Source organism: Oncorhynchus masou, unplaced genomic scaffold (assembly GCF_036934945.1).
Source record: "Oncorhynchus masou masou isolate Uvic2021 unplaced genomic scaffold, UVic_Omas_1.1 unplaced_scaffold_1152, whole genome shotgun sequence".
NCBI lineage: Eukaryota > Metazoa > Chordata > Actinopteri > Salmoniformes > Salmonidae > Oncorhynchus > Oncorhynchus masou.
Window position 1 is genome coordinate 172,014 of NW_027001272.1, and position 23,335 is coordinate 195,348.

A 23,335-nucleotide genomic window follows, 5' to 3' on the forward strand; every position below is an offset into this window, starting at 1 on the left:
TCAGCTACAAGGAGCAGGAAAGGTGACAGTGTTTGTCACGCTCTGTAAACCCACCTGGCAGGAGGAGAGATGGGACGGAGAAGAAGAAGAGAGAGATAAAGAGAGAAAATGAGAGAGCGATGGGATGTGACAGTGAGAGAAAGACAGACAGAAAGGGAAGGTAGAGGATGACAATAAAGACAGGGACAAGAGAGTGTGTGGAGTGTGTAGATCCAGACACCCAAAAGACAAGAGGGGTACAGATGCATGGTTAGGGTTATGCTGTGGTGGACAATGGGGATCTGGTTTCCCATTGACTAATACTTGATTAAAGATGGCCAGTGAAGGGGGGTAGTTGGTCCTTGGGGAGCTAGTAGAGGCTTGCTGGAGCCGGGAAGTGGGTCAGCCGCTTGGCAGGGCAGGCTGGCTTGTTAGCGCTAACTGGGTGTAAACAGTAACACAGGGCGACCTGGGACAAGGTGCTGCTACATTGCACAGTGCCTCTCTGCCCGATGCCCCCTGGCTGTAACTGGCAACAATGACAATTACACAGGCTAATTAACAGACTCTTATGGCACAGAAGAGACGGAGAGAGAGAGAGAGACGGAGAGAGAGAGACGGAGAGAGAGAGAGAGAGAGAGACGGAGAGAGAGAGAGAGAGAGAGAGAGAGAGAGAGAGAGAGAGAGAGAGAGAGAGACGGAGAGAGAGAGAGAGACGGAGAGAGACGGAGAGAGAGAGAGACGGAGAGAGAGAGACTGAGACAGAGAGATGGAGAGAGAGACAGAGAGAGACGCAGAGAGAAGAAGAAGGAAGACGGACAGGAAACACAAGGCACCGTTGCTGTGTTTTTTCATCATTACGGTTAGCAGCTAACATTTGAGAGGAATCCCTCCATCGTTGCACGGTCTCGTGGTTCTGGGGATGGTTAATGATGATTTGTCTCAGGACAGGGGAGAGAGGGGAGCCCGGGGCTCGGATGAGACGGGGTGTATTTTGGGGGGGTTGTGAGTCTCAGTACGCCCCCACTGCAACTCAGAGCCCTCAGTTTAAACAACTCAGCGCTCATCAACAAGGCTAATTAGCTTCTAATGGTCAAAATAGTCGGAGACTGAAAATAAACATCCCCTAAATAGAATCTCATGAAACTATACTGCTGTGATCCATTTGGACTAAGATCAAGAACACTTATTCCCATCTTAAATATTTACACTGCGATAACAATGATTTATTTCACATACTTTATATCTGGTCTCATGCAAGATAAACAGCTACTTTTGTCATTATGATCATAACATGATCGTCTGTTACCGTTGTACTGTTGTCATGACATTGACAGTCCTAGACTGGTAGTACATGTATCGTCCATCATATCTAAGTAGGAGGAATGTAAATCACATCCCCTGAAAGTTCCTATCTGTAGACCTCCCCAATGTTGACCACATCTATCTCTTGTCTCTGACATTTACTTATTTTTCTTCTTGCTTTTCTCTTCTTTCCCTGTCTTCTTCCCAGTGCCCCGCTTGTCTTTGTCCTTGCCCGACTCTCCCTCCTCCTCGATGGCCTTGGCCGCCCGTGCCCTCTTCTTACCCAAAGGTGTCCTGCCGTACCACATCTGAAACACATTCACAGCCCTCAATCCACGGTCAGAGGAAGTAAAACCTGTTATACAGTGGCATTTCCTTCCTAACTGTAGGAATGCAGCACCCTCATGTGGTGATTGTTGGAGCACCACTCTCAAATGTATATATGGAGCTCATTGGATAATACTGAATTCATATATGATTAAAGTACTGAATTGATATATGATTAAAGTACTGAATTGATATCGGATTATAATACTGAATTCATAATAAAATAATGATAATAGTAATAATACTGAATTGATATCTGATTATGATAATAGATGTAGACCAATCAGCACAACAAAGGCAAAACCAGGTTTTAATATAATAATCTACCATTTAGCAGACGCTTTTAACCATAGCCACTTACATGTTATTGTTTTACATGTGTGTGGTCCCGGGAATCAAACCCACTATCCTAAGATGCAAGCACCATCTACTGCACCACCTACTGAGATACAGAGGACCATTTTAACTGTTATAATGGCAAAATAACCCCTTCCTTCCTCCTACATAGGAGCTTTCCAATTGTTGCCTCTGATTTCTGTGGGAGTAAGGCTATCCTGAGCACTTTGGTGATAAACATATGGAAAAAAATATTTATGCAAATCAAAGGTGATTAATTGATTGATGCTACTGAACCTTAAAGGCCTCCTCCTCCTCTTTGTAGACGGGGTCCTGTCTGGCCAGTGGAGGGATGAACTCTTCAGCGGTCAGTGGTCTGGTAGTCTGCTGGGCCAGCCTGCGAGGGGTCAGCACCTGCCTCACAGCCTGCAGGATGTGGCCCTGGGTGTAGCCGTCTGTCACCTTGGCCAGGGAGCTGAGGTCCAGGCTGGGGGTGAGGCGAGCACCGCCGCCACGCAGCAGCTCCCTCCACAGCACTGGAGAACACATCACAGACAGGGATAGAAAGGTTAGAGTTCAAACCAGAAGCAGGCAATGAATACAACATTTTTTTTTAAAGATATGTGTTTACTGGTGGGCCATATGAATTCATTCCACCAGTATTTTTCATGTCAACTCATTTCTGGTGGTTTTAGGGAATAAAATTCTGGACAGATTCTGTCTGTCCATAGCCAACAGGTTGGCCTAGATATAGACAACTGTAGACTACTATAAACCAATATAGACCACTATACATCACTATAAACCACTAGAAACCACTATGGACCACTATAAAGCACTATAAACCAATATAAACCACTAGAAACTACTGTAAACCAATATAAACCACTATAAACCAATATAGACCAGTATATACCACTATAAACCAATATAAACCACTATAGACCACTATAAACCTCTATAAACCCATATAGGCCACTGTAAACCAATATAAACCACTATAGACCACTATAAACCAATATAGACCAATATAAACCAGCATAAAACACTATAGATCACTATAAACAACTATGAATCAATATAGACCACTATAAACCAATATAAACCACTATAGACCACTTATAAACCACTATAAACCAATATAGACCACTATAAAGACCACCACTATAAACCAATATAGACCACTATAGACCTCTATAAAACAATATAAACCACTATAAACCAATATAGACAAATATAGACTACTATAAACCAATATAGACAAATATAGACACTATAGACAACTATAAACTACTATAAACCAATAAAGACCACTATAAACCAATATTAACCAATATAGACCACTGTAGACTACTATAAACCAATATAAACCGCTATGGACAATTATAAACCAATATAGACCACTATAAACCAATATAGACCACTATAAACCAACATAAACCACTATAGATCACTATAAACAACTATAAACCAATATAGACTACACTATAAACCCCTATAAACCAATATAGACCACTATAGACCCCTATAAACAAATATAGACCACTATAGACTCCTATAAACCAATATAGACCAATATAGACCACTATAAACCAATATGGACAAATATAGACCACTATAGACCACTATAGACCACTATAAACCACTATAAACTAATATAAACCAATATAGACCACTATAAACCAATATAGACCACTATAAACCAATATAGACCACTATAAACCAATATAGACTACTATAAACCAATATAAACCAATATAGACCAATATAGACCAATGCAGACCACTATAGACCACTATAAACCAATATAAACCAATATAGACTACTATAGATAACCCACCCAGTCTGGAGGCATAGTCAGGTCTAGGGATGAGGATGATCTTCCTATAGACTTTACAGAAGGGCTTGAGGTCTGCGTCAAAGGGCCTCCGGGACGTCCCTACGACCAGAACACGATCCTCAGGCTTCAGAGACTTCAGCACCTTTACTAGGTCCTTCTTCAGACGCTTAGGCTCCATCTAGAGAGGGAGAGAGGGAGGAGAGAGAAAGAGAGGGAAATGGAGAGGAAGTGAGGAGAGAGAGAGGAGAGGGCGATGGAGAGAGGGATAGAGAGAGGGAGAGTAAGTGAGGAGGAGAGAAGCAGAGGGGTATGGAGAGAGGAAGGAGAGAGAGAGAGTGGGAGATGGAGAGGGGTATGGAGATAGAGAGAGAGGGCGGGAGAGGAAGTGAGGAGAGGAGAGGGAGATGGAGAGGGGTATGGAGATAGAGGGAGAGTAAGTGAGGAGAGAGAGAAGGAGAGAGAAGCAGAGGGGTATGGAGAGAGGGAGGAGAGAGAGAGAGGGAGATGGAGAGGGGTATGGAGATAGAGAGAGAGGGAGGGAGAGGAGAGTAAGTGAGGAGAGAGAGAAGGAGATGGAGAGGGGTATGGAGAGAGGGAGAGAGGGTTATGGAGATAGAGGGAGGAGAGAGAGAGAGAGGGAGGAGAGGGGTATGGAGATAGAGAGAGAGTGAGGAGAGGGGTATGGAGATAGAGAGAGAGGGAGGGGATGGAGGGAGAGAGGAGGGAGGGAGAGGGAGAGAGAGGGAGAACAAGGAAGAGGGGGTAGAGTTATGACCGGCCACATGAGGGCAGCATAAACTTATTTGTAAATTCAAGATGTCCCCATTTTCAACTGCTCACAGCTGTCATCTCATATAACCCATGTTACCCAACAATGGATGTGAGTCCCACTTTAGTTCATTCACAAACAATACAATAATGGAGAAGGTTACTTGACAATCTGCTATGTAAATATTCTTGTCAAAACAAGTCCCTTGATTACACTGTTTGTCAATGTGCACTGCAGTATTTTTATTTATTTCACCTTTCTTTAACCAGGTAGGCTAGTTGACAACAAGTTCTCATTTGCAACTGCAACCTCGCCAAGATAAAGCATAGAAATTTGACACATACAACAACACAGAGTTACACATGGAATAAACAAAACATACAGACAATAATACAGTAGAACAAAATAAAATAAAAAGTCTATATACAGTGAGTGTAAATGAGGTAAGATAAGGGAGTTAAGGCAATAAACAGGCCATGGTGGTGAAGTCATTACAATATAGCAATTAAACACTGGAGTGATAGATGTGCAGAAGATGAATGTGCAGGTAGAGATACTGGGGTGCAAAGGAGAAAGATAAATAAATACAGTATGGGGATGAGGTAGGTAGGTAGATGGGCTGTTTACAGATGGGCTATGTACAGGTGCAGTGATCTGTAAACTGCTCTGACAGCTGGTGCTTAAAGTTAGTGAGGGAGATATGAGTCTCCAGCTTCAGGGATTTTTGCAGTTCGTTCCAGCCATGGGCAGCAGAGAACTGGAAGGAAAGACAACCAAAGGAGGAATTGGCTTTGGGGGTGACCAGTGAGATATACCTGCTGGAGCGCGTGCTACGAGTGGGTGCTGCTATGGTGACCAATGAGATATACCTGCTGGAGCGCGTGCTACGAGTGGGTGCTGCTATGGTGACCAGTGAGATATACCTGCTGGAGCTGCGTGACCAGTGAGATATACGAGTGTGTGCTGCTATGGTGACCAGTGAGCTGAGATAAGGCATGCTTTACCTAGCAGAGACTTGTAGATAACCTGTAGCCAGTGGGTTTGGCAACGAGTATGAAGCGAGGGCCAACCAACGAGAGCGTACAGGTCGCAATGGTGGGTAGTATATGGGGCTTTGGTGACAAAACGGATGACACTGTGATAGACGGCATCCGGTTTGTTGAGTCGAGTGTCGAGGGCTGGTATTGAGCAGTGCTAATCACTGGACTCTTTTTTACATTTAGTCTCGTCTTAGTCATTTTGGCTAAAATATCATTACGTTTTAGTCAAGTGTTTGTCGATTCAATAATGATTTAGTCTAGTTATTGTCAAAATGGCAAAAACAGTGAGCCATTTTAGTCAACTAAATACCCTTTAATTTTAGTCACATCACATTTGCATTGCCTCATTAACCTATATTTAACATACATCACTGACTTCTATGTGACCAAACAGACATAGCCTTATCCTACCAACACACATATATAAGAATATATAACAATTATCTGTCCGTATGAATTCTTCATTCAGCCTACATAGATATTACATACAGAGCATTCAGAAAGTATTCAGACCCCTTCCCTTTTCAACATTTTGTTACGTTACAGCCTTGTTCTAAAGTAGATTAAATAAATGTTTTTCCTCACCAGTCTACACACAACACCCATAACGACAAAGCGAACATAAAACAGAAATGCCTTATATTTATAAGTATTCAGACCCTTTGCTATGAGACTAAAAATTGAGCTCAGGTGCATCCTGTTTCCATTGATCATCCTTGAGATGTTTCTACAACTTGATTGGAGTCCACCTGTGGTAAATTCTATTGATTGGACATGTTTTGGAAAGGCACACACCTGTCTATATAAGGTCCCACAGTTGACAGTATATGTCAGAGCAAAAACCAAGCCATGAGGTAGAAGGAATTGTCCCTAGAGCAAGGATACAGGATTGTGTCAAGGCACAGATCTGGGGAAGGGTACCAAAAAATGTATGCAGCATTGAAGGTCCCCAAGAACACTGTGGCCTCCATCATTCTTAAGTGGAAGAAGTTTGGAACCACCAAGACTCTTCCTAAACTCATCCCCAAACTGAGCAATCGAGGGAGAAGGGCCTTGGTCAGGGAGGTGACCAAGAACCCGATTGTCACTCTGACAGAGCCCCAGAGTTCCTCTGTGGTGATGGGAGAACCTTCCAGAAGGACAACCATCTCTGCAGCACTCCACCAATCAGGCCTTTATGGTAGAGTGGCCAGACGGAAGCCACTCCTCAGTAAATGGCACATGACAGCCTGCTTGGAGTTTGCCAAAAGGCACCTAAAGACTCTCAGACCATGAGAAACAACATTCTCAGGTCTGATGAAACCAAGATTGAACTATTTGGCCTGAATGCCAAGTATCACGTCAGGAGGAAACCTGGCACTATCCCTACAGTGAAGCATAGTGGTGGCAGCATCATGCTGTGGGGATGTTTTTCAGTGGCAGCGATTGGGAGACTAGTCAGGATCGAGGGAAAGATGAACGGAGCAGAGTACAGAGAGATCCTTGATGACACCTGCTCCAGAGCGCTCAGGACCTCAGACTGGGGTGAAGGTTTATCTTCCAACAGGACAACAACCCTAAGCACACAGCCAAGAAAATGCAGGAGTGGCTTTGGGACAAGTCTATGAATGTCCTTGAGTGGCCCAGCCAGAGCCAGGACTTGAGCCCAATCTAACATCTCTGAAGAGACCTGAAAATAGCTGTGCAGCAATGCTCCCCATCCAACCTGACAGAGCTTGAGAGGATCAGCAGAGAAGAATGGGAGAAACTCCCCAAATACAGGTGTACAAAGCTTGTAGCGTACTACCCAAGAGGACTCGAGGCTGTAATCACTGTCAAAGGTGCTTCAACAAAGTACTGAGTAAAGGGTCTGAATACTTATGTAAATGCCATTTTTCAGTTTTTTATCTTTAATAAATTAGCAAAATGTCTAAAAAACAGTTTTTGCTTTGTCATTATGGGGTATTGTGTGTAGATTGATGAGGAAAAACATATATTTTAGAATAAGGCTGTAACGTAACAAAATGTGGAAAAAGTCCCGGGGTCTGAATACTTTCTGAATGCACTGTACACATCAAACAGGCACACACAAGCACAGAGAGACAGAAAGAGAGACAGAAAGAGAGACAGAAAGAGAGACAGAAAGAGAGACAGAAAGAGAGAGAGACAGAGAGACATAGACAGAGAGAGACAGAGCGAGTCAGAGACAAAGAGAGTCTGAGAGAGCAAGAGACAAAGAGAGACAGAAAGACAGAGAGAGAGAGAGAGAGAGAGAGAGAGAGAGAGAGAGCGCGAGAGACAGAGACCGAGAGAGAGACCGAGAGAGAGACCGAGAGCGAGACCGAGAGCGAGACCGAGATGCCAATAAAGCCCCTTGAATTGAGACCGAGAGAGACAGAGACCGAGAGACAGAGACCGAGAGCGAGACCGAGCGAGACCGAGACAGAGCGAGACAGAGAGCGAGACAGAGCGAGACAGAGAGCGAGAGAGAGCGAGACAGAGAGAGAGACAGAGAGCGAGACAGAGAGCGAGACAGAGAGCGAGACAGCGAGACAGAGAGCGAGACAGAGAGCGAGAGAGAGCGAGAGGGAGGGAGACAGAGAGCAATGTAAAGTATTGACCGAGAGAGAGACCGAGAGATGTAAAGTATTGGTAAAGTAGTGTGTTGCACCTCCGTCACTCTGAGGTGTCATCGTTATCATCGTTCCACCGACACACTCAGGTCCAGAAGTAGTACAGTACGAGGGCTAATGACTCTGAATGGGAGCTAATGACTGTTACATCCAGTGATGTAGCCGATCCACTTAACCTCGAGTCCCAATCGAGTCCGCAAGTAGCCTAGTTGTAGAACGGCCCGCCACGACAGAAAGACAACAAATGTAGTGCTGGTATTATGAGTCATATCTTTTGAAAGCTAATGGCTACAATAGAGCCATTTTCTCTGAGGAAAAGAGGGAGACTTGGCTAGAAGTCGGAGACAGAACCTGGCTATGAAATGCAGTGGGGAAAGTGTGAGTGTTGAGCGAGACTACAAATTCAAAAGTGTTTCTATAATCAAGAGAGAGAAAAACATAGCTAGACTGTTGTTTTACGATTAAACTTAATGCTGCTTTGTTTTTATTTTGTAAAGCGTCTTGTGTTTGTTAACCAGGCAAAGGGTGGTATCTAACTAGAAGGCTGGTGGTGACTGGTTAGCTACGAGGAAGCAACAGAGTCGCCTGCCCAATGTGTATGATCGGAGGTAGAGCCGGAGTGGAGCCTGTCTGCCCAGACTCATGAACAGAACTGGACTGGGCATCTGTTCTGCTAATATTAACAGTACGTATCACTGAAAAGCTCTCAATCTGTCTAAAAACTCTTGTTCAGTCCAACAGATTTTAGTCACAGAGATAATTTCTGTATGTGTAATGTTTACTGTTAATTTTTATTGTTTATTTCACTTTATATATTCACTTTATATATTATCTACCTTTCTTGCTTTGGCAATGTTAACACATGTTTCCCATGCCAATAAAGCCCTTGAATTGAATTGAATTGAACATTTTGTCTCTTCTTTTTGTTTAGTTACAGTTTTTTCTGGGTCTATTTAGTCAGTTATAGTCTCTTTAATTGCCATTTTATTCACTATTTTTGTTAACGAGATGAACAGTGGTATTGAGATATGCTGCTGTTGTGTAGAGAACATACCTCTTTCTCCAGCTTCGGGACTTTCTTATAAAATGTTTTCTCTGCATCTCCGATCCATATTACAGAGGGCTGCAGCTGGCGAGCCACCTGCCACAGCAGAACAACACAAAGAAACACACCTCTTTATTTCACACATCAAGGCCAATGTTCAAACAACTCTCTCCCATACTGGAAGATTAGTAACCTCAACAAAACAAACAGTCTAACCAGCAAAAACATCAGTCTCACACAAACACACAAACAAAATAACACCCAGGCGCACAAGTCATACATTAACTGGACTATCAGTAACATTTAAACTACAGTGCATCTCCTAACCCTAACAATAACCCTAACCATAACCATAACCCTAGCCCAAACCCTAACCCTGGCCCTAACCCTAACCATAACCAAAACCCTAAACCTAACCCTAGCCCAAACCATAACCCTAACCCTAACCCTGGCCCTAACCCTAACCCTAACCACAACCCTAAACCTAACCATAACCCTGGCCCTAACCCTAGCCCAAACCATAACCATAACCCTAGCCCTAATCATAACCCTGGCCCTAACCCTAACCATAACCCTAGCCCTAATCATAACCCTAACCATAACCCTAACCCTAACCATAACCCTAAACCTAACCATAACCCTAACCCTGGCCCTAACCATAACCCTAACCCTGGCCCTAACCATAACCATAACCCTAGCCCTAATCATAACCCTAACCATAACCCTAACCATAACCCTAGCCCTAATCATAACCCTAACCATAAACATAACCATAACCCTAAACCTAACCATAACCCTAACCCTGGCCCTAACCCTAGCCCAAACCATAACCATAACCCTAGCCCTAATCATAACCCTAACCATAAACATAACCCTAACCATAACCCTAGCCCTAATCATAACCCTAGCCCTAATCATAACCCTGGCCCTAATCATAACCCTAGCCCTAATCATAACCCTGGCCCTAATCATAACCCTAGCCCTAATCATAACCCTAACCATAAACATAACCCTAACCATAACCCTAGCCCTAACCATAACCCTAGCCATAACCCTGGCCCTAACCATAACCCTAACCATAAACATAACCCTAACCATAACCCTAGCCCTAACCATAACCCTAGCCATAACCCTGGCCCTAACCATAACCCTAACCATAAACATAACCCTAACCATAACCCTAGCCCTAACCATAACCCTAGCCATAACCCTGGCCCTAACCATAACCCTAACCATAAACATAACCCTAACCATAACCCTAGCCCTAACCATAACCCTAGCCATAACCCTGGCCCTAACCATAACCCTAACCATAAACATAACCCTAACCATAACCCTAGCCCTAACCATAACCCTAGCCATAACCCTGGCCCTAACCATAACCCTAACCATAAACATAACCCTAACCATAACCCTAGCCCTAACCATAACCCTAGCCATAACCCTGGCCCTAACCATAACCCTAACCATAAACATAACCCTAACCATAACCCTAGCCCTAACCATAACCCTAGCCATAACCCTGGCCCTAACCATAACCCTAACCATAAACATAACCCTAACCATAACCCTAGCCATAACCCTGGCCCTAACCATAACCCTAACCCTAATCATAACCCTAACCATAACCCTAGCCATAACCCTGGCCCTAACCATAACCCTAACCCTAATCATAACCCTAACCATAACCCTAGCCATAACCCTGGCCCTAACCATAACCCTAACCATAAACATAACCCTAACCATAACCCTAACCATAAACATAACCCTAACCATAACCCTTATCCCAAAAAGGTGGACTCTACCAGGGAGAAGAATAATTCCTGGTGCAGAACTGTGACGGAGGAGCAGGCCAAGATGAACATCTCGTATCACGAGGCACAACACGTGGCCAAGGACCATGAGTGTTGGAAGGAGCTCATTGTTGCCTTATGTCCCATAGGGGAGGAGAGCTAGTAAGTCTGTAGTTAATGACACCACAGGCTTATGGAGAAACAGTATTGTGAACTTGCAGTGTTTCCATGGCTGGCATTGACAAAAACAACTTGGGGTGAGGGAGGCAGCCACACCCAAATGTTACAAGCCTTTTAGAAACCAACACTGTCTCAGCAAGCAGGAAGCGCTGTCAGGACACGCTCCTGATCCCAGAATGCACTTAGAGAGGGGGCCGACCAATGAGGTGCTGACAGGCGAGATTCAGAACAATGTCGCTAGTGGCTATGGGCTCCTGACTTGTTTGCCTCTCAAGACAGCTGCATAGAGAGGTGTCCAAGCAAGACAAATATCTCTCCCCCCCGCCCCCTCTCTCTCTCCCCCCGCCCCTTCTCTCTCTCCCCCCCCCGCCCCCTCTCTCTCTCCCCCCCTCTCCCCCCGCCCCCTCTCTCTCCCCCCCGCCCCCTCTCTTTCCCCCCACCCCTTCTCTCTCTCCCCCCGCCCCTCTCTTCCCCCCCGCCCCTTCTCTCTCCCCCCCCCCGCCCCATCTCTCTCCCCCCGCCCCTTCTCTCTCTCCCCCCCCCCTCTCTCTCCCTCCACGTCTCTCTCTGACAGAGCAACACATAGAGCAGCTCATAGTGCAGCTTATTCCTGACTTCACCAGCAGGCATTTCATTCACAACACTGATACCTAATCATGTACACTGCCAAAGTGTTTTTGTGGGGCATACAGTATGTGTGCATATACTATCTGAATCAAACCAGACAATGACCTCTACCCTCGTACATGGCACCATTTTGCTGCCTTCCTCACTATGTACAGTAGCAGATTGACAAAAACCTTGAAGACCATGTGCAGTAGGTACTGGAGGCAGCTCCTGCCAGGGTACTTCCCAGCCAGGTTTCTGGGGGACAGGTTGAAGAGGTTGGCCCCGGTCTCAGTGCACAGAGCATGGACCAGCATCCTCTTCCCTACGCCTCCAGGACCAGCCAGCAGCAGAGTCTTCATCAGGGGAGCCTTCTGATGGACGGACTGGGAACCTGGGAGGGAGGGAGGGAGAGAGGGAGAGAGAGAGGGAGAGAGGGAGAGAGAGAGGGAGAGAGGGAGAGGGGAGAGGAGAGGGGAGGAGGGAGAGAGGGGAGAGGGGAGAGAGGGAGAGAGGGAGAGAGGGAGGGAGAGAGGGGGAGAGAGGGAGAGAGAGAGAGCGAGCGAGCGAGAGAGAGAGAGAGAGAGGATAATAACATATAGAGGGTGATGGTTAGGTGGTAGTAATTCTTACCATTGATGGCAACCGGGCCGGACCAGGAAAGGACTGTATAATGTAACCTCCAGACTGCACTGAGCCAAGCTGTGAATACACTAGCAGTAGGACAACACAGCAGTAACCATGAACCTGTGAGACTAAGGGCTCCATTCAGTCTGGAAAGCTGAAGTGTTACAGATTCCAGATAGAGATGTGAAGGTCATTTCCCATTGAGACGACAGATGCAGCGTTTATGGTGAATGCAGTCTAAAGCGGGGACATTGTCTTTCAATTTCAATCACAGCATGAAGCTGAACTTCTGCCATGCGGAATGAACAGAGCCGTACGGTCACTATAGGTGTTTGTAGCCCCTGTGAGGTCTCTGAGGGCCTCAGCAGCAGCACTGCTGCTTATCTGGTATTAACTGATTCAGCCAGGTTAACCTCCTACCACAGGAAACAATAGTTGAATTACCCAGCTGGATGATACTGGGGTTAGGCTGGGCTGGGGCTGAGGCTGGGATGAGACTGGGGTTAGGCTGGGCTGGGGCTGAGGCTGGGATGAGACTGGGGTTAGGCTGGGCTGGGGCTGAGGCTGGGATGAGACTGGGGTTAGGCTGGGCTGGGGCTGAGGCTGGGATGAGACTGGGGTTAGGCTGGGCTGGGGCTGAGGCTGGGGTTAGGCTGGGGTTAGGCTGGGCTGGGATGAGACTGGGAGGATACTGGGGTTAGGCTGGGCTGGGATGAGGCTGGGATGAGACTGGGGTTAGGCTGGGGTTAGGCTGGGCTGGGATGAGGCTGGGATGATACTGGGGTTAGGCTGGGCTGGGATGAGGCTGGGATGATACTGGGGTTAGGCTGGGCTGGGATGAGACTGGGGTTAGGCTGGGGTTAGGCTGGGCTGGGATGAGGCTGGGATGAGACTGGGGTTAGGCTGGGGTTAGGCTGGGCTGGGATGAGGCTGGGATGATACTGGGGTTAGGCTGGGCTGGGATGAGGCTGGGATGATACTGGGGTTAGACTGGGGTTAGGCTGGGCTGGGATGAGACTGGGGTTAGGCTGGGGTTAGGCTGGGCTGGGATGAGGCTGGGATGAGACTGGGGTTAGGCTGGGCTGGGATGAGGCTGGGATGAGACTGGGGTTAGGCTGGGGTTAGGCTGGGCTGGGATGAGGCTGGGATGATACTGGGGTTAGGCTGGGCTGGGATGAGGCTGGGATGATACTGGGGTTAGGCTGGGATGAGGCTGGGATGAGACTGGGGTTAGGCTGGGCTGGGGCTGAGGCTGGGATGAGTTAGGCTGGACTGGGGTGAGGCTGGGATGAGCCTGGGGAGGCTGGACTGAGGGGGCTGAGGCTGGGGGATGAGGCTGGGGTGAGGCTGGGCTGAGGGTGGGCTGAGGCTGGGGGAGGTGAGCTGAGGCTGGGTGAGGCTGGACTGAGGGTGGGCTGAGGCTGGACTGAGGGTGGGCTGAGGCTGGGGTGAGGGTGGGCTGAGGCTGGGGTGAGGGTGGGCTGAGGCTGGGGTGAGGGTGTGCTGAGGCTACAGTGAGGCTGCAGTGAGGCTGGGCTGAGGTTGCGGTGAGGTTACAGTGAGGCTGGGCTGAGGGTGCAGCATTGTGTGCTCTCTGATACTAACCGTGATTAAAAGTCCAGGCTGGACAGAGGCCAGAGGGCCAGGACACAGAACGTGAGAGTAAACACATCCAATCACAACACCCGTCCATTAACCTCTAGACCCAGAGACCCAGAGCAGGTGCAACCGTGTAACCCTTATCCCCAGGAATCCCCTCCTGTCCCTGGGGTAGGTCCAGCCAAGAAGTCCCGCTCCTGCTGCTCTGACCGGAACTCATTAAAACTACAATAGCTGGCAACAGGCTCTGGCCTCTTCTCTCTCTCTCTCTATGCTGCAGGCTGTTTATAGGGTCAGTTCACTCTCTGTTAGATCAGGTCACAGTGTTAGTTCATTAGGTACACTATGAGCACTGATTAGAAGACTACTCCTCCCATTAAGGTCTAATGATGATCTCCTTCCTGCCTCTAACCCATCTGGGACAGATTAGCTGATCAATTGACTAGTGCAACGTGCACTTGTCCTTTTCCATAGGAAAGGAAATGTAGAAGCTTGAACAATAAGGTCAAACACAGGTTAAAAGAAGGAACGCTATCATGTTCAAATGTTGTCACTTTCTTGTGAAAATAACAGACACCACTGAGAATGAGATAGCAGCCCGTCTGGATAATTGGCTGTGAATCGCTAACAAAGGGAGCACACAGAGATATCTCTCTACCAAGGACACGATCTAGCCAGCCTCCCTCCAATATACAATATACTTCAGAAAACCAAACCAGTCTCTAAGGAATCTCTGAATCATCACAGAGTAACTGAAACTGAGCCAACTCTTGGTGAGAATGACAATAAAGTTCCGGGAACAACAAAACAAAACAATGTCCTGTTGTGATTCATTTCATAAAAAGAGGTGGAAGCTTAGGCAGTGTTGTGTGTACACAGTGCAGGTATAAATAAACTGTAGTATGTGACGATGGAGGTGGTGGTGGTGGTGATGGCGGTGGTGGTGGTGATGGTAGTGGTAGTGGTGGTGATGGTAGTGGCGGTGATGGTAGTGGTGGTGGTGATGGTAGTGGTGATGGTAGTGGTAGTGGTGGTGGTGGTGATGGTAGTGGTGGTAATGGTAGTGGCGGTGATGGTGATGGTAGTGGTGGTGGTGATGGTGGTGGTAGTGAGGCATGATGGTGGTGGTGGTGGTGGTAGTAGTAGTGGTAGTGGTGGTGGCGGTGATGGTGGAGGTGGTAGTAGTGGTGGTAGCGGTAGTAGTGATGATGGTAGAGGTGGTGGTAGTGGTGGTAGTGGTGGTGATGGTAGTTGTGGTGATGGTAGAGGTGGTAGAGGTGGTGATGGAGGTGATGGTGGAGGTGACGGTGGTGGTGGTGATGGTGGTGGTGGTAGTGAGGGATGATGGTGGGGGTGTAATTGGTGGTGGGAGTGGTGGTGATGGTAGAGGTGGTGATGGTGGTGGTAGTGATGGTGGTGGTGATGGTAGTTGTGGTAGAGGTGGTGGTGGTGATGGTAGTGATGGTAGTGGTGGTGATGGTAATTGTGGTAGAGGTGGTAGAGGTGGTGATGGTGGAGGTGACAGTGGTGGTGGTGATGGTGGTGGTAGTGAGGGATGATGGTGGAGGTGTAATTGGTGGTGGGAGTGGTGGTGGGAATGGTAGAGGTGGTGGTAGTGATGGTAGAGGTGGTGGTGATGGTGGTGGTAGTGATGGTGGTGGTGATGGCAGTGGTGGTGGTGGTGGTAGTAGTGATGGTAGTGGTGATGGTAGTGATGGTAGTGGTGATGGTAATGGTGGTGGTGGTAGTAGTGGTAGTGTTGGTGGTGGTGGTAGTGATGATGGTGGTGGTGGAGGTGATGGTGGTTGTAGTGGTGGTAGTAGTGGTGATGGTAGTGGTGATGGTAGTGGTGGTGATGGTGATGGTAGTGGTAGTAGTGATGGTGGTAGAGTTGTTGGTGGTGGTGGTAGGAGTGATGGTGGTAGTAGTGGTGATGGTAGAGGTGATAGTGGTAGTAGTGGTGGTAGTAGTGGTGATGGTGATGGTAGAGGTGGTGATGGTAGTGGTGGTAGAGGTGGTGGTGATAGTGATGGTAGTGGTAGTGGTGGTGGTAGTGAGGGGTAGTGGAGGTGATGGTGGTAGTAGTGATGGTAGTGGTGGTAGTAGTAGTGGTAGTGGTGGAGTTGATGGTGGTTGTGGTAGTAGTGATGATGGTAGTGGTGGTGGTGTTGGTAGTGGTGGTGGTGGTGGTGGCGGTGATGGTGATGGTGGAGGTGATGGTGGTAGTAGTGGTGGTAGTGGTAGTAGTGATGATGGTAGTGGTGGTGATGGTGTTGGTGGTAGTGGTGATGATGGAGGGGGAGATGGTAGTGGGGGTGGTAGTGGTGGTGATGGTAGTGTTAGTGGCGGTGGTGATGGTGGTGGTGGTGATGGTGGTGTTAGTGGTGGTGATGGTGGTGTTAGTGGTGGTGTTAGTAGTGGTGGTGGTGGTGATGGTAGTGGTGGTGATGGTAGGGGTGGTGGTAGTGTTGGTGATGATAATAGTGATGGTGGTGGGGGGGATGGTAGTGATGGTAGTGGTTTTAGTGGTGGTGATGGTAGTGGTGGTGGTGGTGATGGTAGGGGTGCTAGTGGCGGTGGTGGTAGTGTTGGTGATGATAATAGTGATGGTGGTGGGGGGGATGGTAGCGGTGGAGGGGGTGGTGTTGCAGGTGACGAAGGTGGTGGTGGTAGTGATGATGGTGGTGATGGACATCCACACCAGCCCATCCAGGCCTCTGGTCGTCATATTGCCTTTGATTAGGTCTGAGGTGCTGAAAGACACCATCTTCTTCTCCAGGGTGGGTGGCCTGTTTGTTCAGTAACCCTCCCCTCTTCGGGAGCTACGTCTGGGGGTCCACGACGCTGGTGTAGGGGGATGGGATGGAAATGGGTCTTAACGCCAGGTGACATGAGACGTGTTGGGGAGAAAGATCACGTCCCTTCAGGGTTGGGGTGAACTTCAGTGAGCTGTATTCTATTAGGATCCCTGGATTAGCTTCAGCCCACTAGCTGCTTCTAGATGATCTCGTGGTGTGGAATATTCTATTCTGTTCTGTATTTCTGTTCTGTATTTGTATTCTGTATTTCTGTTCTATTCTGTTCTATTCAGTTCTACTTTCATCTAGTATTCTATGTTATTCTCTGTGCTGTTCTATTCTATTCTGGGTTCTGGACCACTGTTACCCGACTCCCCTGTGTTCTGCAGCTGTAGCATAGTGGTGGCAGAGACAGTGACAGAAAAGATCAGCCAGGAGAGAGTGGCTGAAGGATCAAAGCCCCCCCCCCCCCTTAATCCTGCTAAAGCAGGGAGACATGGGCAGGGAGTGAAGTGGATTATGAGGTGGTCATGGTCAATTTCTTGTACCTATCCTCGCAGTTAAAGTGCTTCATAGGGAAGCAGTCCTGAACTGACTTTCATACAGACATCACGAATGAACCCGAACTGTTATCATGGGCCACATGGCATCAAAGGAAGGTGGCTTTAAAAGAACTGATCCAGCTCACACATCCAGATATTAGTGAGTAATGTTATGCTGTGTAGTATGTAAGGTGTGTGTGTGAGCGTGTGCGTGAGTGTACGTGTGCGTGTGTGCGCATGTGCATGTGTGTGTGTGTGTGTGTGCGTGCGTGCGTGCGTGCGTGCGTGTTGCAAGTACAATAAGTATGAATCAGACTAGCCAGGTTGTGGGGTGATGTGATCACAGTCACACTGATGAGTGGATGGGTTGGGCTCTCTCTCACTCACCCAGAGGCAGGATCCCATAAAGGGCAATGAGCTGTCTGACGTCTGACAGAGAGGGCATGGGCTCAATGTCTGCCTGGCGCAGGGTCGTACCCAGGTAGCTGAACTCACCTGGAGGGAGGGAGGGAGGGAGGGAGGGAGGGACGGGGAGAGACGAGGGAGGGAGGGGGAGGGAGAGACGAGGGAGGGAGGGGGGAGGGAGAGGGAGGGAGGGAGGTAGGGGGAGGGAGGGGGAAGGGGAGGGAGAGACGAGGGGGAGGGAGGGATGGGGAGGGAGGGAGGGAGGGAGGGATGGGGAGGGGGAGAGGGAGGGAGGGGGAGGGAGGGAGGGGAGGGAGGGGGAGGGGGAGGGAGGGATGGGGAGGGAGAGACGAGGGAGGGAGGGAGGTAGGGAGGGAGGGAGGGAGGGGGAGGGAGAGACGAGGGAGGGAGGGAGGTAGGGAGGGAGGTAGGGGGAGGGAGAGACGAGGGAGGGATGGGGAGGGAGGGAGGGAGGGAGGGAGGGGGAGGTAGAGAGAGAGAGAAGGGGGAAGGGGGAGGGAGAGAAGTCAGACATCCATCAGACAATAGTCTTGTTCTTTGAGGTATGGAATTTGCTCTTTGTACATTGGCTGATGCATATCTTCAGACATAAATCAACTCAGCAGAAACCTGTACTAATGCAACATAGACATTAATTGGCTGTATTTCAGGAGCCTCTAGGCATCAAGGCATCGAGCTATACTGTGTCTGGAACTGAAATAAGGGAAGGTATATTTCGGCCACTATCATAGACAAGACATCAACATCTATTTCTCTGTCCCCCTTGCCGGACTCTCCTCCTCAACCATTCCAAACTCCCTCCCAACATCAAAGGCACTGTATGTGGATATAATTGAAACCAACAGTAACTGGTTTTGGGGAGCCAGGCGTGTGTGTCTGTCTGTTCAACATGATAGAGTGTGGTGTCATCCTGACCCTTATTGCAACATGGCCGCAGCGAGACATCTAGGGCGGGAGGCAGGGAGGGAATGAGGCACAGAGTGGGATATTGAGTCATAAATCCCTGTGGAGATGAGGCAGGCTCCCTGTCTGATATCCAGCTGGCCCTACTAGACACTCGTGAGCAAACACACCTTTTCATACAAACACCAAAGCACGCAGACACACACACCAAAGCACGCAGACACACACACCAAAGCACGCAGACACACACACACCAAAGCATGCAGACACACACACACACACACCAAAGCATGCAGACACACACACCAAAGCATGCAGACACACACACCAAAGCATGCAGACACACACACCAAAGCATGCAGACACACACACACAACAAAGCATGCAGACACACACACACACCAAAGTACACAGACACACACACACCAAAGTACACAGACACACACCAAAGTACACAGACACACACACACCAGAGTACGTAGACACACACACCAAAGCACGTAGACACACACACCAAAGCACGCAGACACACACACCAAAGCACGCAGACACACACACCAAAGCACGCAGACACACACACCAAAGCACGCAGACACACACACCAAAGCACGCAGACACACACACCAAAGCACGCAGACACACACACCAAAGCACGCAGACACACACACCAAAGCAAGTAGACACACACCAAAGCATGCCTACACACACACCAAAGCACGCAGACACACACACCAAAGCACGCAGACACACACACCAAAGCACGCAGACACACACACACACCAAAGCACGCAGACACACACACCAAAGCATGCAGACACACATACCAAAGCAAGTAGACACACACCAAAGCATGCCTACACACACACCAAAGCAAGTAGACATACACACACCAAAGTACACAGACACACACACCAAAGCAAGTAGATACACACACACCAAAGTACACAGACACACACGTATGCATGAACATTCATATAGCTGTGACTAAGGATTATCCAATTGACTGAAGCCAGACCTAAGTCACCAACATTTTATATGTACAGCGCATTGGGAAGGTATTCAGACCCCTTGACTTCTTCCACATTTTGATACGTTACAGCCTTATTCTAAAATGTATATATACACACACAATACCCCATAAATACAAAGCAAAAACAGGTTTTTAGACATTTTTGGAAAATGTATATGAAATACATAGCAGAAATACCTTATTTACATAAGTATTCGAACACTTTGCTATGAGACTCAAAGTTGAGCTCAGGTGCATCCTGTTTCCATTGATCCTCCTTCAGATGTTTCTACAACTTGATTGGAGTCCACCTGTGGTAAATTCAATTGATTGGACATGTTTTGGAAAGGCACACACCTGTCTATATAAGGTCCCACAGTTGACAGTGCATGTCAGAGCAAAAACCAAGCCATGAGGTTGAAGGAAATGTCTGCAGAGCTCTGAGAAAGGATTGTGTTGAGGCACAGATCTGGGGAAGGGTACCAAAACATTTTTTTATCATTGAAGATCCTCAAGAACACAGTGGCCTCCATCAATCTTAAATGGAAAAAAATGGAATCACCAAGCCTATTCCTGGAGCTGGCCGTCCAGCCAAACTCAGCAATCAGGGGAGAAGGGCCAGAGTTCCTCTTTGGAGATGGTTGTCTTTCTGGAAGGTTCTCCCATCTCTGCAGCACTCCACCATTCATGCCTTTATGGTAGAGTGGCCAGACGGAAGCCACTCCTCAGTAAAAGGCACATGACAGCCTGCTTGGAGTTTTCCAAAAGGCACCTAAAGACTCTCAGACCATGAGAAACAAGATTCTTTGGTCTGATGAAACCTGAATGCCAAGCATCACGTCTGGAGGAAACCTGATAACATCCTTACGGTGAAGCATGGTGGTGGCAGCATCATGCTGTGTGGATGTTTTTCAGCGGCAGGGACTGGGAGACTAGTCAGGATCGAGGGAAAGAAGAACGGAGCGATCCTTGATGAGATAGAGATCAGAGAGATCCATGATGAAAACCTGCTCCAGAGCGCTCAGGACCTCAGACTGGGGCAAAGGTTCACCTTCCAACAGGACAACGACCCTAAGAACACAGCAAAGACAACACAGGAATGGCTTCGGGACAAGTCTCTGAATGTTCTTGAGTGGCCCAGCCAGAGCCCGGTCTTGAACCCAATCAAACATCTCTGGAGAGACCTGAAAATAGCTGTGCAGCGACGCTCCCCATCCAACCTGACTGAGCTTGAGAGTATTTGCAGAGAAGAATGAGAGAAACTCTCCAAATACAGGTGTGCCAAGAAGACTTGAGACTGTAATCACTGACGGTGCTACGGTGCTTCAACAAAGTACTGAGTAAAGGGTCTGAATAGTTATGTAAATGTGATATTTCAGTTTTATTCATTTTTTTAATACATCTGCAATCATTTCTAAAAACCTGTTTTTGCTTTGTCATTATGGGCTATTGTATGTAGATTGATGAGGGGGAAAAAAGGTAACAAAATGTGACAAAAATTGGGTCTGAATAGTTTCCGCGCTGTGTGCATGTGTGTGTGAGATGTCAGTACCGTACCAATGTACTCAGAGAGCTTGATGTTCAAGGGTCTAATCAAGAAGCCTTCCAGCACCAGCTCTTCATACAGAGACTCAAGGGTTCTAGAGAGAGACAGAGAGAGAGAGACAGAGACAGAGAGAGAGAGAGAGAAGGAGAGAGACACAGAGAGAGTTACAGAGAGAGGAGGGAGGGAGAGCGAGTAAGACACACAGAGAGAGAGAGAGACAGACAGAGAGAGGAGGGAGAGAGAAAGAGGGAGAGAGAGTAAGACACAGACACAGAGAGAGAGAGTGTGGAGGGACAGAGAGTGAGAGAAAAGGGCAATGAAAGTGAGAGATAAACATGAAGTAGAGAAAGGAAAGGAGAGAGAGAATGGTAAGTCGGGTGAGAGGGAGAGAGAGAGAAAGATGGTGTTAAACTGAGGGCGGGGGAGCAGGTCACAAACACACTAATCATTAACCAGGCCTATTGGAGTGGTGGTCACTCCATGACATCATACTCCTGCCCTCTGCCAACCAATCATCTGCTCCATATGGCAGACTGATATTATCAGACACTGACCTGTCGGCTGTCAGATCCTTCTCTTTCTTCTTCTTCTTCTTACTGCCCTTCTTTCCTTTCTTCTTTTTCTACAATGGAGACATATAACTAAGCAGTGGAGGCTGGTAGTGGGAGCTATAGGAAGACGGGCTCAGTGTAGTGGCTGGGATGGAATCAATGTACCAGAGTCAAACATGTGGTTTCCATATATTTGACACGGTTCCATTTAATCCATTCCAGCCATTACAATGAGCCCGTGCTCCTATAGCTCCTCACACCAGCCTCCTCTGGAACTGAGGGTTCTTCCAAAACCACAACCAAGCTGGCAGAGCAGCCAAGGAATGTCCTACAAGATAGATATGCACATAAGACAGCTGAAAACATTGAGATGAATCTGGCTCATAGCTCCACAAAAACGTCATACAGAGGGAGCCTCAGATGAACAACATGGAAGATGTTGAGTTCAGAAAAAACCATCAGAAAGGAACAACTGAGTCACAGTCTTTGGGGATAACAACATGTTCCTGGTCTATAATAACACTCCTGGAGAGATGATCTTACACAACCTATGAACCAAAATACATGTGTTCTTTCATTTAGTAAATACACCACCTCCCTGTTGCTATGAGAGGGTGTTCCTCTCACAGAAATATTTAAGAATTCCCCTCTATTTCTTCAGGAATTTTGGACCACTGTGAAACTATGTTTAATCGTAGCCTACAGTGCTGGCAGCAAACCATAAATGAACACCTCTCAAAGAAGGAGCTATGGTGATGTTGGGTGGTTTGGGATTTGACATTCTTTGTTTACCACATTACTGTCATTACAGTATGGACACAAACAAGAGATAAACAGGCCTACTGATTCAATAATCAACACGCTCAGCTACTCTGGCTGAGGTAAATCACAAAATATTCTGCCAAATATGTCTTTGGAGATCCACATGAAAAAATACTGTAGTATAAACTGGGTGGTTTGAGCCCTGATTGCTGATTGGCCGACAGCTGTGTTATATCAGACCGTATACCAGGTGGATGACAAAACATTTATTTTTACTGCTCTAATTACGTTGTTAGCCAGTTTATAATAGCAATAAGGCACCTTGTGGTTTGTGGTATATGGCCAATATACCATGGCTAAGGGATGTGCCCAGGCACTCCGCATTGTGTCATGCGTTAGAACAGCACAGAGCCGTGGTTTATTAACCATATACCAAACCTCCTCATGCCTTGTTGCTTAGTATTATTAGTAGTAGTATATACAGTTTACTATATAAATACTGCAGTAAAATAAATAGTATATACTATAGTGTTTTTGTGGACTGTAGTATACTCTAGTATTTACTGTAGTGTTTTTGTGGACTGTAGTATACTGTAGAATTTACTGTAGTGTTTTTGTGGACTGTAGTATACTGTAGAATTTACTGTAGTGTTTTTGTGGACTGTAGTATACTGTAGTATTTACTGTAGTGTTTTTGTGGACTGTAGTATACTGTAGTATTTACTGTGGTGTTTTTGCAG

At 47.3% G+C, this 23,335-nt stretch overlaps 1 protein-coding gene across 1 annotated transcript; it reads right to left on the reverse strand.

Moving 5' to 3' along the window:
* Nucleotides 1–1,204: 1,204 nt before the first annotated feature.
* On the reverse strand, nucleotides 1,205–23,132 carry LOC135529385 (dynein regulatory complex protein 11-like). Its single transcript, XM_064958157.1, has 8 exons — nucleotides 21,837–23,132; nucleotides 21,294–21,376; nucleotides 17,786–17,893; nucleotides 12,027–12,226; nucleotides 9,263–9,349; nucleotides 3,788–3,965; nucleotides 2,245–2,483; nucleotides 1,205–1,592 (listed from the first exon to the last, which is right to left on the reverse strand). The coding sequence occupies exons 3-8, from the start codon at nucleotides 17,841–17,843 to the stop codon at nucleotides 1,443–1,445; spliced, it is 912 nt and encodes a 303-aa protein (XP_064814229.1). The 5' UTR covers nucleotides 17,844–17,893; nucleotides 21,294–21,376; nucleotides 21,837–23,132; the 3' UTR covers nucleotides 1,205–1,442.
* Nucleotides 23,133–23,335: the final 203 nt, after the last annotated feature.